General features: G+C 39.5%; 1 protein-coding gene across 4 annotated transcripts in view; it reads left to right on the top strand.

Moving 5' to 3' along the window:
- Window positions 1-13,814, top strand: part of S6k (Ribosomal protein S6 kinase) — a 131,416-nt gene that overhangs the window by 81,833 nt on the left and 35,769 nt on the right. For all 4 annotated transcript variants that reach the window (XM_067156908.2, XM_067156907.2, XM_067156909.2 and 1 more), the window contains exons 7-10: window positions 7,038-7,128; window positions 9,697-9,813; window positions 9,896-10,027; window positions 10,113-10,220. In XM_067156908.2, the coding sequence (XP_067013009.1) occupies window positions 7,038-7,128; window positions 9,697-9,813; window positions 9,896-10,027; window positions 10,113-10,220 (448 nt within the window). The remainder of the gene's footprint in view (window positions 1-7,037; window positions 7,129-9,696; window positions 9,814-9,895; window positions 10,028-10,112; window positions 10,221-13,814) is intronic.

Below are 13,814 nucleotides of genomic sequence, written 5' to 3'. Positions count from 1 at the left end.
ACCTTTCGTAAGATACAGATACATGTTCTAAGGGACACGTAAGTTATGTATTCTTTGACGAGAGCTTCCTGCAAGTACAAAAGTTAACCAAGTGCATCTCAGTACAAATCAAATTTGACAAATACAATATTGAAGGGAGGCTCGGCAGGTCAAGACTAAGACCGCACAGAGACATTCAGACCTCTCACGAAATGCTGCCTAGTCCCTTTTAAAGGGGACCCTGGCCTTGGAGTAGCCAATCAGAACACAGGAGCTTGCCCGGATTGACCAATCATAACACTTACTTCAGTCACGATGTTTAAATACTTTCTCGAATACATACGATCGCGAATCTTCCAATTCCAGAATAGTCGGAACATACCTTCTAGAATACATAACTAACAAAGGCTAACACACCCTGTTCTAAAATTCATGTGACAACTTTCTGGACAGTTCCAGTAAATACAGAAATGAAACCTACTAGTTACACATACAATATGTTACCAAAATATTTACACTGTACAGGTTAGGTAATTACATGGCATAGGAATAAAACATTCTATCACCACACTTCAGATCATACTTAACAAGGTTTATAAATAAAATCTTCTATAAACACATTCCACTTCCAATATATTTTACACCAGTGTCAGTCGTACAGCAAACCTTGAGACCTAGTATGTCAAATCGAAGTTATACTCCATCTGTAGGCGTAGCCATGCATTAAACTGTCAGACGACCCCTCAAAACAAAGTGAATAGCGGTGCGTCCGTGTGTTGTTGTGAGGTACACAGACTCCTGCAGTCATTTAAGCACATCCTATGAGACATCTTAACGAGGTTCAAGTTGCAAGGGCAGTCACTTTGATTCATCACGTTGCTGTGGATCTCGGTGTCTCTCCATCAGTTATTCAACGCTTGTGGAATCGCCACAGCGAGACAGGCCAGTTCACAAGGAGTGTTGGATAAGGTCGTGGACGCATGGTAGCCCCACAGGATGACCGATATCTAACCATTTATGCGTTGCGGTGTTGTTCAGCAACTGCCAGAGAACTGCAACAAGACCTCAGGAGGGTCACTGGAATCACGGTGTCTGGCCATACGGTAAGGAACAGGTTAAGAGAAGTGTCCTTACGACCCAGACGTCCTGTTCGAGTGCCCCGTTTAATGCAGCAACATCGTGCAGCTCGCCTTCTGTTTGCCCGTAGCCACGTCAACTGGCATCTTCGCCAGTGGAGACCTGTGTTGTTCACAGACTCGTCCAGATTTCCCCCGACTCAGCGTGATGTACGTCAACGGGTATGGAGACACTGTGGGGAGCAGTACATGCCAAATGTTGTCCGAATCGGTTGCCTTCCTGGACATGGATCTGTGATGCTGTGGTGGCATCAGTATTGATGGCCGTACGGATCTTGTCGGCGTCCGTGGTTATCTTACCACTGCGGGGTACATCGAGCAGATACTGCTATAGCATGTGTTGGTTGCTGCATATGGTGTTGGCCCTGAATTTGTACTCGTGTACAATAATGCCAGGGCTCATGTAGCGCGTATCACATCAGCAGCAAACAGTAATGTTTCAAGAAGTGCATATATGATTTTGAATGTCAGGAAATTTGTGATGACGATAAGAACACTGCCCTGGTGAACAGCAGCTTTGACAGGAAAAGGTTTTGATATGTGTAGAGTGCATCTCGCATGAGTGTTTGCATTCTTGTACGTGCACTGGATCAATTTAACACAAGATTCCAAAGTGCTATGAGCTCATAATGCTGCCCAAATCAGATCTCTCAATACTCTGCAGAATGCTTTCTAAAGATAGATGAAAACTATGTGCAGGTCTTTCTGTTGTTGTTGTTGTTGTTGTTGTTGTTGTTGTTGTTGTCATCTCTGTGTTTTTCCATCAGAATCCTCATGGTCTGAATTGCATCTACGGTGGACTTTCTTGGTGCAAATCCACACTGGTTAGCATGTATCTTCGCCCGAATAAACTTTAAAGAAAAATGCCGCGGGTAGTTGGTATGTCCGCCCTGTCAGTGCAGTATAACCCCGATTTTTCTTGACCTCAATTTAACGTAAACCCGCATTTAATGGAAGAAATTTCCAGTCCCGAAAATTATTCTATAAGAGCAATGCAATTTTATATTCGATTTAACGTAATTCATGATAGGGCAAAACCTGCATTTAGCGTTAAGGAAATGTTAAATTCTCAAAATTTATTTCTATTTGTTTTGGTTATGGGGCACTAAGAACCTATGAAAATGACATAATAAGTTTGCTGAGGATGATTCAAGGCAGAACACAAATTTATAGAGCGCGGACATTTAGGGCTAAAATGAGATGTCTGACTCAGATACACATCCGACCGTGGTCGCTTTAGCAGGAGAGAACCCCTGTTTTAATGGCAATGTTATTATAACCTTCGACAGATCCTACGTTAATCTGTGCAATATCCTTCGATTACAATGAGAACCCTTTTAGTGAGTCATCCATTATTACAGTCAAATTCGGGCGTGTTAGTTTTTATCCATGACTAATATTCATACGCTATACTCCAGCATTTATATTGAATGCGATTGATCATCTTCCATATCGATTCCTCGCTACACGCAAGCCAGCCTGAGGTCTCGTCATAACTCCAACTCATGCAAACAAACATTGGGATAATATGTTTTTGCAATAAGTACAGTGCCAGCTGTTGTAAACTCCTTCGAAATAAAGGCTGAAGTAAACAATTGCTTAATTTTAATACTATGTACTGAAATAAAATAAGAATGTGATACTTCTCCTTCTCAAGATACAGCGGTGTGCGCAACTTATTTCAGATGTTAGGTTATGTACTGTCGCGTCATGTTAAATTTCAGAAAGGCTGTTCCCGTGTAAATTTATAGTGAAAATGTTATCATTATTCTGCAGGGAGCTTGAAATATGTTTTCATAATACGTGCTTGGTAAACCTAGGTTCGGTGGCGCCGTTTGAGTAAGAAAATGGAAATGTTTGCCACAAGCCTCTGGAATGATGGTATTACAGTTTTTAAGAATGAAACTGAATATGAGTGTTCAGATTATTGGAATTAGGAAATACGTATTAATGAGTAATCCACTGCTTGGAAAACATCCGCAAAAATGTTTAAACAAACGGATTGCTGTTTCATACAGATTTTAATTTGTTTTTGTGCAAGTTTGGTATCTCTCTCAATTTTTATAGAAAAATCATATATAATGTTATAGTAACAACCTTAAACCAAAGCAGTTTTGCAGTCATCAACAAATATCTGTCAAAATGAACCACAAACCGTAACTACAGCACAGTGTATAGGGTAGATATCTCCTTATTTTATTTCTGTGACTGTGTAAATGAGAGTATGATGGCACAACTTGTGTTAATACAGACAAAGCTCTCTGGAGAAGGTGTGCTTTCTACTGAAACCTCGTTTTAAGGTAAACTCCCATATAAGGTTAAAAAATCAGGCCCCTGTAAAAAAGTTAAATAGGGATTCTACTGTATTTATTATAAACTCATTAGTTTACACAATTATTATTCCTGCATGTTTCGAGAAATAGCCATTCTCTTCATCAGCAAATTTGACATCATAAACCAAAATTCCTCATACTCTAAGATCCATTAGCCTAACACTAAAAGCACAGATAGTTGAAAACAAAAAATTTAAACATACACACGCTAAAAATTTCCCTTTATAATGCTTGTCTAAATTGCATTAATAGCTGTAAAGTTGTTACAGAAATGGATTCCCATAGGGAACCTGAAATATTTGTCCCAAATTTATGTCCCGAATGAGTAAATTTATAATTTATATTAAATGGCCTAGCAAGCATCAGTTTTTGAAAAAGACAGTCTCTCATAGTGCATTGGTACTGTCAGTGCGTCCAAGTAGCCTACGCAGTGGCCTCCACGGTATGCACTAGCCATGCATCTTGGTAGGTGTGCTATTTACCAACTGATGAGCCCAACTCAGCACACTGGGGCAAAACACTGGCAACAGGAATGAGTTAGCTGGAAAATTGATGATGTCCAGTAACAGACCATTTGTGTTTGTCCTTAATGTTGAGAAAGCACTTTACAAGTTCATATTAAAAATCACTGTTGATCTCATGGATTAAGTCAAAAATTAAAATAATTAACATTATGATCTTGCTTGCTGTTACAAAATCCCTAAAGTTACGAGCTTTCTACCTCATAAGACATACTTAGAAAGAGTTGCCCCATGATACATACCTTCATTGAACAAACTCGTTCTATGAACGTTCTTGTCCAAAAGTAAACAGAGTGGATCAAACAATCCCGCCGCGCCCTTGAAATAAGTGCCTGGTAGATGTTCTTCTTATAATAATGTACCGGGGTAGAGAATGCCTTCTTGCTCTCCGGCCAGACACCATTAATGCTCAAATTTGTTGATTCTTAACAAACTTTCTTACATGATTTGTGATCACTCGTTCCCAAACTACCTACTTCCCAGTTCGGCTCTATGCCTAATTGGTTTAACATACTGGCCTTTGGTCCAGAAGATCCCAGGTTTGAATGCGGGCCGGGTTGGGGATTTTAACCTTAATTTGTTAATTTGTCTGGCGCGGGGACTGGTTGTGTATGCCGACTTTTATCATTCATCTTGGGTAGGGCACCATCATCACAGGCACGCACGTTGCCTATAGGCCATCTACTAGAAGACGACTTACACCAGGTCTCTTCAGAGTCCACGTGCCGTTATTATTATTATTATTATTATTATTATTATTATTATTATTATTATTATTATTATTATTATTACTACGTAGGTCGAGTCATAAGTCATGGCAACTATTTTTTTCTCACGAACAGGAGACCTCACGGAAAATCTAAGATATGCATTTGGAAACGTATGATATGTACTTGCGTATGATGCCACTAGATGGTGTATGTAAACAACAGTGTGGGTCTAAGCATGCCCCTAAGTTCCGTGTGTGAGTGAAAGTGTCACAGAATGGAAGTCAACAAGCAGGAGCAACTATCGTATATTAAAATAACAGTTCTCCGTGGCAGAAATGCACGCCAATGCCATGCAGAGCTGCGGGAAACATTAGGTCTGCATGCCATGCAGAGTTGCGGGAAGCATTAGGTCTGCATGCCATGCCCTATAGAACAGTGGGGAGGTGGGTGAGGATGTTCAAACAGGGTAGAGTTACAACTGCCGATTCGCCTCATCCAGGCCGCCCAGTGTTCATGGACAAAGTGGACACCTTGGGTGATTATTTCGAAGGTCTGTAACGAGTGGAGACCTGTCCTTTGTATGTAGTCTTGTGTATTTGCTGTCTGTACCATAATAAAACAGTGTTTACCATTGACCTGTGTTCTGTCACTTTCCTATGAGAATCTACTGAAGTCAGAATTTGTCTTCAAGCACTATGCATAAGTACATGCCCGATATTTCCAAATGCATATTGTAGATTTTCTGTGTTGTCTCCTGTTCGTGAGAAGAAAATAGTTGCCATGACTTATGACTTGACCCTTTTATTATTATTATTATTATTATTATTATTATTATTATTATTACAAACTTCCCGAAAGTGGAAACACGTTGCCACCCAGCATCAGTGATGTTTTGGTGGGGTGTCATGGGGCGCGTCACATCACTGAAGGATGGGTGTTGTCCTGATAGAATAAATTTTCAGAACCACTGTAGACAACACGTTACCTAATATTATTACAGAAATCAAGTCTATCTGCACGTGTGTTGCAAAAATAATTCTGGGGGCTTTCAGAGAGTGACAGACATGTAAACTGAAGAAAATACATTCAATAGATTTTTGTATTTACAGTATGAAAACTTGAAATTGCATTGATAAGTTTGTCTTAACAAAACTATTCACAATATGCACAAGTGGGCTTTAGGATATCGGCAAAAATTTGTAGGTCCATCATCATCATAATCATCATCATCATCATCACATTATTTTACAGTTCCAGTTTCCTGGGTACTGTTGGCAGGTCTCTTCCATTCTGTCTTATTGAGATCATTCTGTTGTTAATGACGTCCTCCATTGTTCTTCCCCGATCTGCAATGTCTGTCTTAACGATGTCCATCCAGTGGTTTCTTGGTCTTCCCACCATCCGTTTCCCTGCCACATGTCTCTCCAAGTTAACGTTTGCTGTCCTTGTTGGCTCATCCTCATTACATGCCCAAACCACCTCAATCTGGACATGCTGACCTGATCTAACAATGATGTAACAATCCCAGCTTCCTTCCTAACCACATCATTCCTTAACTTGTCCAGTTTGGTTTTTTAAATTGTGGACCTCAGGAACTTCATCTCAGATGGCTGCAACCTTGATGAGTGTTTCTTAGTGAGGATGCAAGTTTCAATATCATAGGTTCAGATTGGTATGAAGTACTGATTGAACATCACCAGCTTTGATTTTGTTGGTACTTGGGGATCTCAGAGGAGTGTTTGTACTTGCTGGTGGCTAATGTATCACTTGCTGGTGGCTAGTATATCTCAAGATCTTACACTGCCAAAGTATGTAAAGCTTTCCATACTTTCTAGTGGATGTTTTCCTAGCATGATGTTTGCTGGTCTATATGAACACTATTTGACTTGTCTGAGGATAGTCTGAGTTAGATCCTAACTTTACACACACATAATATGACTTCTCGAAAGAAATGATAGTCACAGTGGTGTCCTTAGTAGGCCCTATATCCCACAATGCCCGTATTGACCGTTGCATGCTCGGGTCGCTGTGTTCACCAGCTTTTGGTGTTCTAATCCTCTCTCGGCAAGGCCTTCTTATATACCCAGCCTCAGTGGTGACTTGCCCTGAGCCGTAAGTGCACATTACAACAGCTCAACTTATCCAACAGGTCAGATAGTTGATGACAAGAAACTTTCAGAATTTTTCTTTACTACAGTATTGAATTTTGGAAAGATGTATGTCTTAGTGTATTACAAGTCATTTTCACAAGTGTTAACCTATAGAACTTGAATGAAAGCTCTCGCTGTTTCATAATGTGATCCATGTTTGAAAGCTGTACGTATAGACATGTTGTTGAATCCCATAATGTGGTTGCAGGGCTCCAGAGATATTAACTAGGAGTGGTCATGGTAAAGCAGTCGACTGGTGGTCGCTCGGTGCCTTGATGTACGACATGCTGACAGGAGCAGTAAGTATCTGTGTATTACATTCATCCTTTGCCAAGAGTTCAGTTTTTACGTTTAGTCAAAAACCTGTAATGACATCCCAAGTAGTGTTCTTCAAACATTAATGTAGTGGACAGTACGGTGACCAGTTGCTGTTATACATAGCTATAATACAGAGCAATAATTAAGTAACTAAGATTTACAGTGAACCCAATCTTCAGCATGAGGCAATTAATGGAAAAGAATTGGGAATGCAGAAAGGATCTGTTCACTACATTCATAGATCTAACAAAGGCATACAGGATTGTTACCAGGGAGAAGTTGTGGGGAAACCATGGTCAGAAAGAGACTGGGTACATAAAATGTAAAAATGGTGCAAGCAGCATGCAAAAACCTTAATTCAATTATGATGTGCTGTAAAAGCTCTTCTTGTATAGCTGTTTAACATACAGCAGTGTCAGTTCAGTTTGGAAGTGTATTTTACAAATACCAATATAAACAATATAGGAAGTAAAAACTTGGTTGAAATTATCAGTTATCCAAGTTTAACTGTGCTGTTTATGATAACATGTAGATTTTTATTTTTATTTTTTTTAATATCCATGTCCCTTGGAATATTCTAAGTAGATTAACATAAAGAAATATACTTTTTTAATGGAATATAATTATTTTACATACAAGGTCAGTTGACATGGAATAATCCACACACAGAAATATGGCAGCCATATTTTCATTTTTTGGAGGGTCATACAGTAAAACCTTGTTAATTCAAAGTCGTTGGGATGCCAAAATTGGATTTCGAATTGCGTGATTTTGAATTAACCGCCAACTCGTAATTCAGAAACACCAACCCTTACCATGTCACGTTTTTTTAAGCCTTGTTACTACATGCAGTTAACATTAATTCACAGTTTAAACCTTTCAAACACACCAGGCAAATGCTGGGGCTGTACCTTAATTAAGGCCACGGCCGCTTCCTTCCCACTCCTAGCCCTTCCCTGTCCCATCGTCGCCATAAGACCTATCTGTGTCGGTGCAACGTAAAACACCTAGCAAAAAAAAAAAAAAGCTTTCAAAAGCCATGGAAAAAAACTATTTCCAAAATGTATCCATCAAGCTGCATTTACAGTTTTAAAATAATGCACTTGGATAACACACCAACAAATACAACCTCACACAATGAAAGAAAGGGGGAGGGGAAACATGATTCAAAGATGGGAGAAATATGTGCTGGCTCCCCTGTCCTAGTGCTTTATTCATTAGATTACTGTACTGTATATTGTTATATATTTATCTTTTGGTTTGTATTTATATGTATATGTTAGTACTTCTGATACGATAAATCGTCGTCGTCAGCCATTACTCGTTTCTGAGAATGTTTTTCTCCTGTAATTTTTCTTAAAGTCTCTTGGCTCTGTGGTGAAGTCACTGATGAAACATGAAACGTACCACCACACAGGTTGCATCTAAAGGTGGGTGAAGGAAGCGGTTGGATCTGACGTAGTTTCCACTTTTCATGGATTTCGATTTCTTGTTTGCGACGCGCCTGCTCAAACAGTGAGACACCTTCTGCAGTAACTTAGTGCCAAAGTACATCATTTTGTACGATAAATAATACTGTGCTACATGCATTTTAGATGCCTTGTAATTGCACAGAAATTACCCAGTGCCCTTATCAAACTTCCCTATGACGAGGGGAGGAAGTCTCGCTTCCGTCTGCATTGCAACCCAGTACAGCAACCCCACCCTTGTGCAGTTTCCCGGCCTGGCATTTCTCTCCTTTTAAACCATAAGTCCGTTAGGGCTCTGTATTAAAAAATACAACGCAGTTTCATCCGCATTGATAATATTGTTTGGTGCGTACTAATTGATTATATGTGACACCCTTTCGTCAACTGTCGGCATCACTAGTGTTCATGGATTTTGCTTCTCCACACACTCCCTGCTTTGTGATAGTGTGGCGTTCCTTAAAACACCCAATCCAAAAGAATTAAGATTTCACTCAGAACTTAACAACTATGAAGCACATTGTAGACACAACAAAGTGGGTAATAATAATAATAATAATAATAATAATAATAATAATAATAATAATAATAATAACAACAACAACAAAGTGGGTGAAAGTGCGGAAATCTACCCCTGCTCGTTTCAGAAGACGCATTCCATCATGATGTGGAGAAATTTTGAATTGAAATTACTCTGTAAATACAATTTTTTTAAAATGTAAAGGCAGTTTTGAATTAAAAGTCTGAATTTTGGTAATAGGACCGACTTTGTTCTTCGAATTACGAATTATCCATATTTCGAATTAAACAATTTAAATAACGTGCAAAACCATACCTCATGTTCCAGGAACAAGAGCTTCCTCGAATGAGGTGGAATTTTGAATTAACTGATATCGAATTATCAAGGTTCTACTGTATTTAGCTACTTTCAGAAGCATATTTTCTTCCTTTATTTTATTATATCATCAGCCCTCTGAACCATGCTTAAGATTCAATGGCTTTTTGCCTCGGGGTGTTTATTTTTAAATTTTGCTAGAAAGCATCTATAAAATGTGAGTGTTAATGAGAATATCTCTCTTTCAGCCTCCTTTCACTGCAGAAAACAGGAAGAAGACAATTGAGAAGATTCTTAAAGGGAAGCTCAACTGTCCACCGTACCTGACGCCAGATGCTAGGGATTTAATTAGGAAATTACTTAAGGTACGCTCTCATTCTGTTGTTGATCATATATCTGATTTGTAGAAAAGGTTTTTAGATAATGGCCCATATTGTAATCTTACAGAGGCAGGTTAGCCAGAGACTGGGGTCAACTCCGGGAGACGGAGAGGCCATTAAAAGTCACCCCTTCTTCAGGCACATCAACTGGGCCGATGTTGTGGCTAGGAAACTAGAACCACCGTTTAAACCTTCTCTGGTGAGTAAGGTAGCTAACTGGAAAGGTTTATAATATCAAATGTGGGTGGAGCTATTACGCTTATTAATACTGCGTGGTGTTGCAGACAGGAGAAGATGACGTATCGCAGTTCGACACCAAATTCACCAAACAGACGCCTATCGACTCTCCTGACGAGTCGACTCTCAGCGAAAGTGCCAATATGGTATTTCAGGTAATTATACTTGTTCTTTTCTTTGGTAAACAGAAATCGGGCCATTGTCTTGAGACGTGATTGTTTTCGAAGCTGTTGAATTAACCTGTTTACTCTCATATCATGTATTCCCTAAAATTCATAGCTTTCAGGAAACAGAATTTTTCTTGGAGAAAGAAATGTGCACTTCTGGTGTCAAATGCACTCAGGTGCAGTGACTTAGGTGATACGTGGAAGGGACTTGCAATAACATCATTTATGACTTATCACAGTTTCCTCCTCCTCCTCCTCATATAACTTAATTATTTCTGTTCTCTGACTCTCCAGTATAGTCGTCATTATCATCATAGAACCTCTCCAGTGTGCTAGGTAGGGTGGTGTTGAATAAGTCTTGGCCATGGTCTGTTCTGAATATCTTCTCTCTCATCATTGACTCCCAATTTCCTCATCTTCTCTCCACATCCTCTCTCAGCTGGTGTAACCATGTCTTCTTAAGTCCTCCCACCAGCCTTCTTCCTTTAACCCTTCTTTCTAGGACTGCATGTGGTATTTTTGTGTCAGACATTCACTTTATATGTCCATACCATGTTAGTTTCAAAGTCCTTAGCTTCTCTTTTATCGAGTCTTCTTCCACTTCCATTCTGATGTCATCGTTCCTTACATGGTCCTTGTTTTTTGGAGGGTAGTTCGTAGAAACTTCATTTCACTTGCTTGCAATTTACTAACTTTTCTCTCTTTCAGTGTACATGTTCTAGATTGTATGTGAGATTGAGCACAAAGTATAATTTATACAGAGTCATCTTGGTTCTTCTGGGTACTTCTTTATTCCAAATTAGATGTCTTACGAGATTGTAGAAGTTGGAACTTCTAGACGCTCTGTTTCTGTCGTACCCCTGCTGGAAATCATACTCCCAAGGTATATGAATGCCTGTACACATTGAATATTTTCACCTTCAAGCTGTATGTGGCAGCCAGTATCTCTTTCTACTCATTTTCAGTACAACAGTTTGTGTTGTGCTGATACTGTTTGACCTATGCTACCTATTCATCCAGCCTACTTTGTACTTCTACCTCTGTCTCTCCCAAGATGGCTACATAGTCAGCAAACACCAATCTGTGTAGTTCTCCATTGTGTTCCCTTTCAGATTTTTAAGAATACTGTCCATGACAGTAATGAATAGCAATGGTAAGAGTGCGCTCCCTTGTTGGACATGCTGTGCGGACATGCTGAACAGCCATCCCTTACATGCACACAGCTGCTACAGTTGTGGTATAGCATCTGGACCTTGCCTATGAGATGTTCAGGCACTCCCTGTTCTCTGAGGCACTTTCATATGACTGGTCTAGGCATCGTATCGTGTGCCTTTTCTAGGTCTAAGAATACAGTACTACAATTAGGTCTTTCCCTCTCTCCTGATTCTGTTCATTAACATTCTTAGGGTGAAGATCAGATCTGTTGTTGTATTGATTCTAAATCCATGCTGTTCTTCTTTGAGGACAGTTATATAATAGCGTAGTTTACACTTTAGGATAGCATAAATTAAAAAACTTATTAGCCGAAGCTGTTTTGGATGTTGGGCATTGATCAGATGGTTTAGTACTTACTGTACTTTCTCGCATAATTAACATCCTTGCATAATTTACACATCCCAGTCTTTTTAGGCCCGAAGTGGAGAAAAAGAAATGTTCACGTATTTGACTCACCCACTTCTTTGAACATCCATCACGCAGTACCAGATGCGTTTCGAAACAAATATGTCAATTACACAGTTAGCCTTCCTATTGCAAAACCGGGCATTCCATATACTGGGCAGTGTGCTGTTATCAGCTGGTAGGAAATACCACTGCATTAGTTCAGTGGGAGAGTCAGCGCTGAAGTGACTAGTGATGCTCTATTGCAGTCTGGTACAAATGGTACAAACATATTTTACAAGTGTTTTGGGTACAGGACATGCATTTTCTGCGATCTCAGAATTGTTTGTTAGTCCACAGAGAGCAAGAATTAGAGTAATACTGCATCACATAAACTCGCAGTGATCAGTTACACTGAAACATACAGGCATAGGGCAGCGGGCTGTAAGTATTCAATGTCCAAATGCAGCATGCGCTACCGCGATAATAGAGAAGTGCACTTAAAGCAACCAACAAGTCTTGCAGAACATTTCGCTGCCAAAAAGCGGCAAGTTTCCGAAAGTAGAGGAAGATCTGCTTAAATATATGATTTTGTTACGTGATGTTGAATATGCCGTTTCTTACAAAATGTTGTATTTTAAAAGACGAGAAATAGCTGCTGCACGTGGAATCAGCGTCTCAGATTTCAAGGTTGGCCGAGGCTGGAAGGTTAATTTCATGAAGAGAAACGTACTTTCTCTTCGATGAAGAACATCATTACCAGTATGCCAAAAATGCCGAACTATTTCAACCAAAAAGTAATTTATTTTAATCGCTTTGTCATTGATAACCGTAAAGTGAGGGATTATTTGCTCTCTTGAATAGGAACCTCAGGACAGATGCCAGTCGGTTTCAATATGCCACAAAGTCAAACAATCAATAAGGGACATAGAGTCAAGATCGAGTGTTATCTTGTGCACTATCAGTAGCGAAATCGACGATGTACTGCAATGCTTGCTGTAACAGGTGATAGCAGAAAGTTTGCACATTACGTTGTTCTAAAACAATAAACAATGCCTAAAGTAAAATTTCCGCGAGGGATTCACGTTCGTATACAAGGAAAAGGGTGGATGGACATGTCACTCTTACAAGATTGGATATGAACAGTTTGGGGAAATCTAGCAGGGTCCCTCTTTTGATGCCCGGCCCTTCTCGTGTTAACACAGTTTTCTTTCTTGCTGGTATGTCATTATTATGGACATACAGTAGAAGTTCGCTATAGCGAGAACCTCGTTATAACGACAATTTTTGTCTGTCCCTTCAAAATTCCTATATTAAACCATGTATTACCCTTCGGTTACAGCGAGAGCCCTATCACTGACGCATCCGTTATTACAAGTGATTAAGCACGCGTTAATTTTTTCTGTTACCAATATTTATGCCCCCCAGCGATTATGTTGCATGCGATCGATCACCTTCGGTATTGTTTCCTTGTTATGTCCACTAACGAGTTCTCTCGTGGACATTCGAAGGTGATGTCGGAGTCGATTAGTAATACTCGTCGATTGCGGTTCCGTAAAGAAAATTTGAAATGAAAGAGATCTTTCTTTCGTAACAGATGCGTAAATAACGTGTCCAATGACAGTTGTTCACTTGTTAAAAACAAAGGCTGAATCAATGATCGCTTACCGCTAATTTTAATGCTAAATTCTGCAATGAAGTAAGGATGGTATACACCTCAAGATATGGCAGAGGACATCATTGATTTCAGAGATTAATTTGTATTTTCTCGCGTCTGTTAAATTACGGAAAGGCTATTATCATGTAAATTTATAGCTACTGGTGCTTGAAGTATGTTGTCGTTATACGTATAGTACAGTTAGGTTAGGATAGGTGACGCTGTTTGAAAAAGAAAACTGAAACGTTTGCCACAAAATGCGATCGATCATCTTCCGTATGGTATACTTTTCTTGCTATGTGCATTTGCGAGCTCTCTCATCGACA

This window comes from Anabrus simplex, chromosome 13 (assembly GCF_040414725.1).
Source record: "Anabrus simplex isolate iqAnaSimp1 chromosome 13, ASM4041472v1, whole genome shotgun sequence".
In the NCBI taxonomy this organism is placed as follows: domain Eukaryota; kingdom Metazoa; phylum Arthropoda; class Insecta; order Orthoptera; family Tettigoniidae; genus Anabrus; species Anabrus simplex.
The sequence above is the reverse complement of the archived record's forward strand: the minus strand, read 5'-3'. Positions and strand labels throughout refer to the sequence as shown.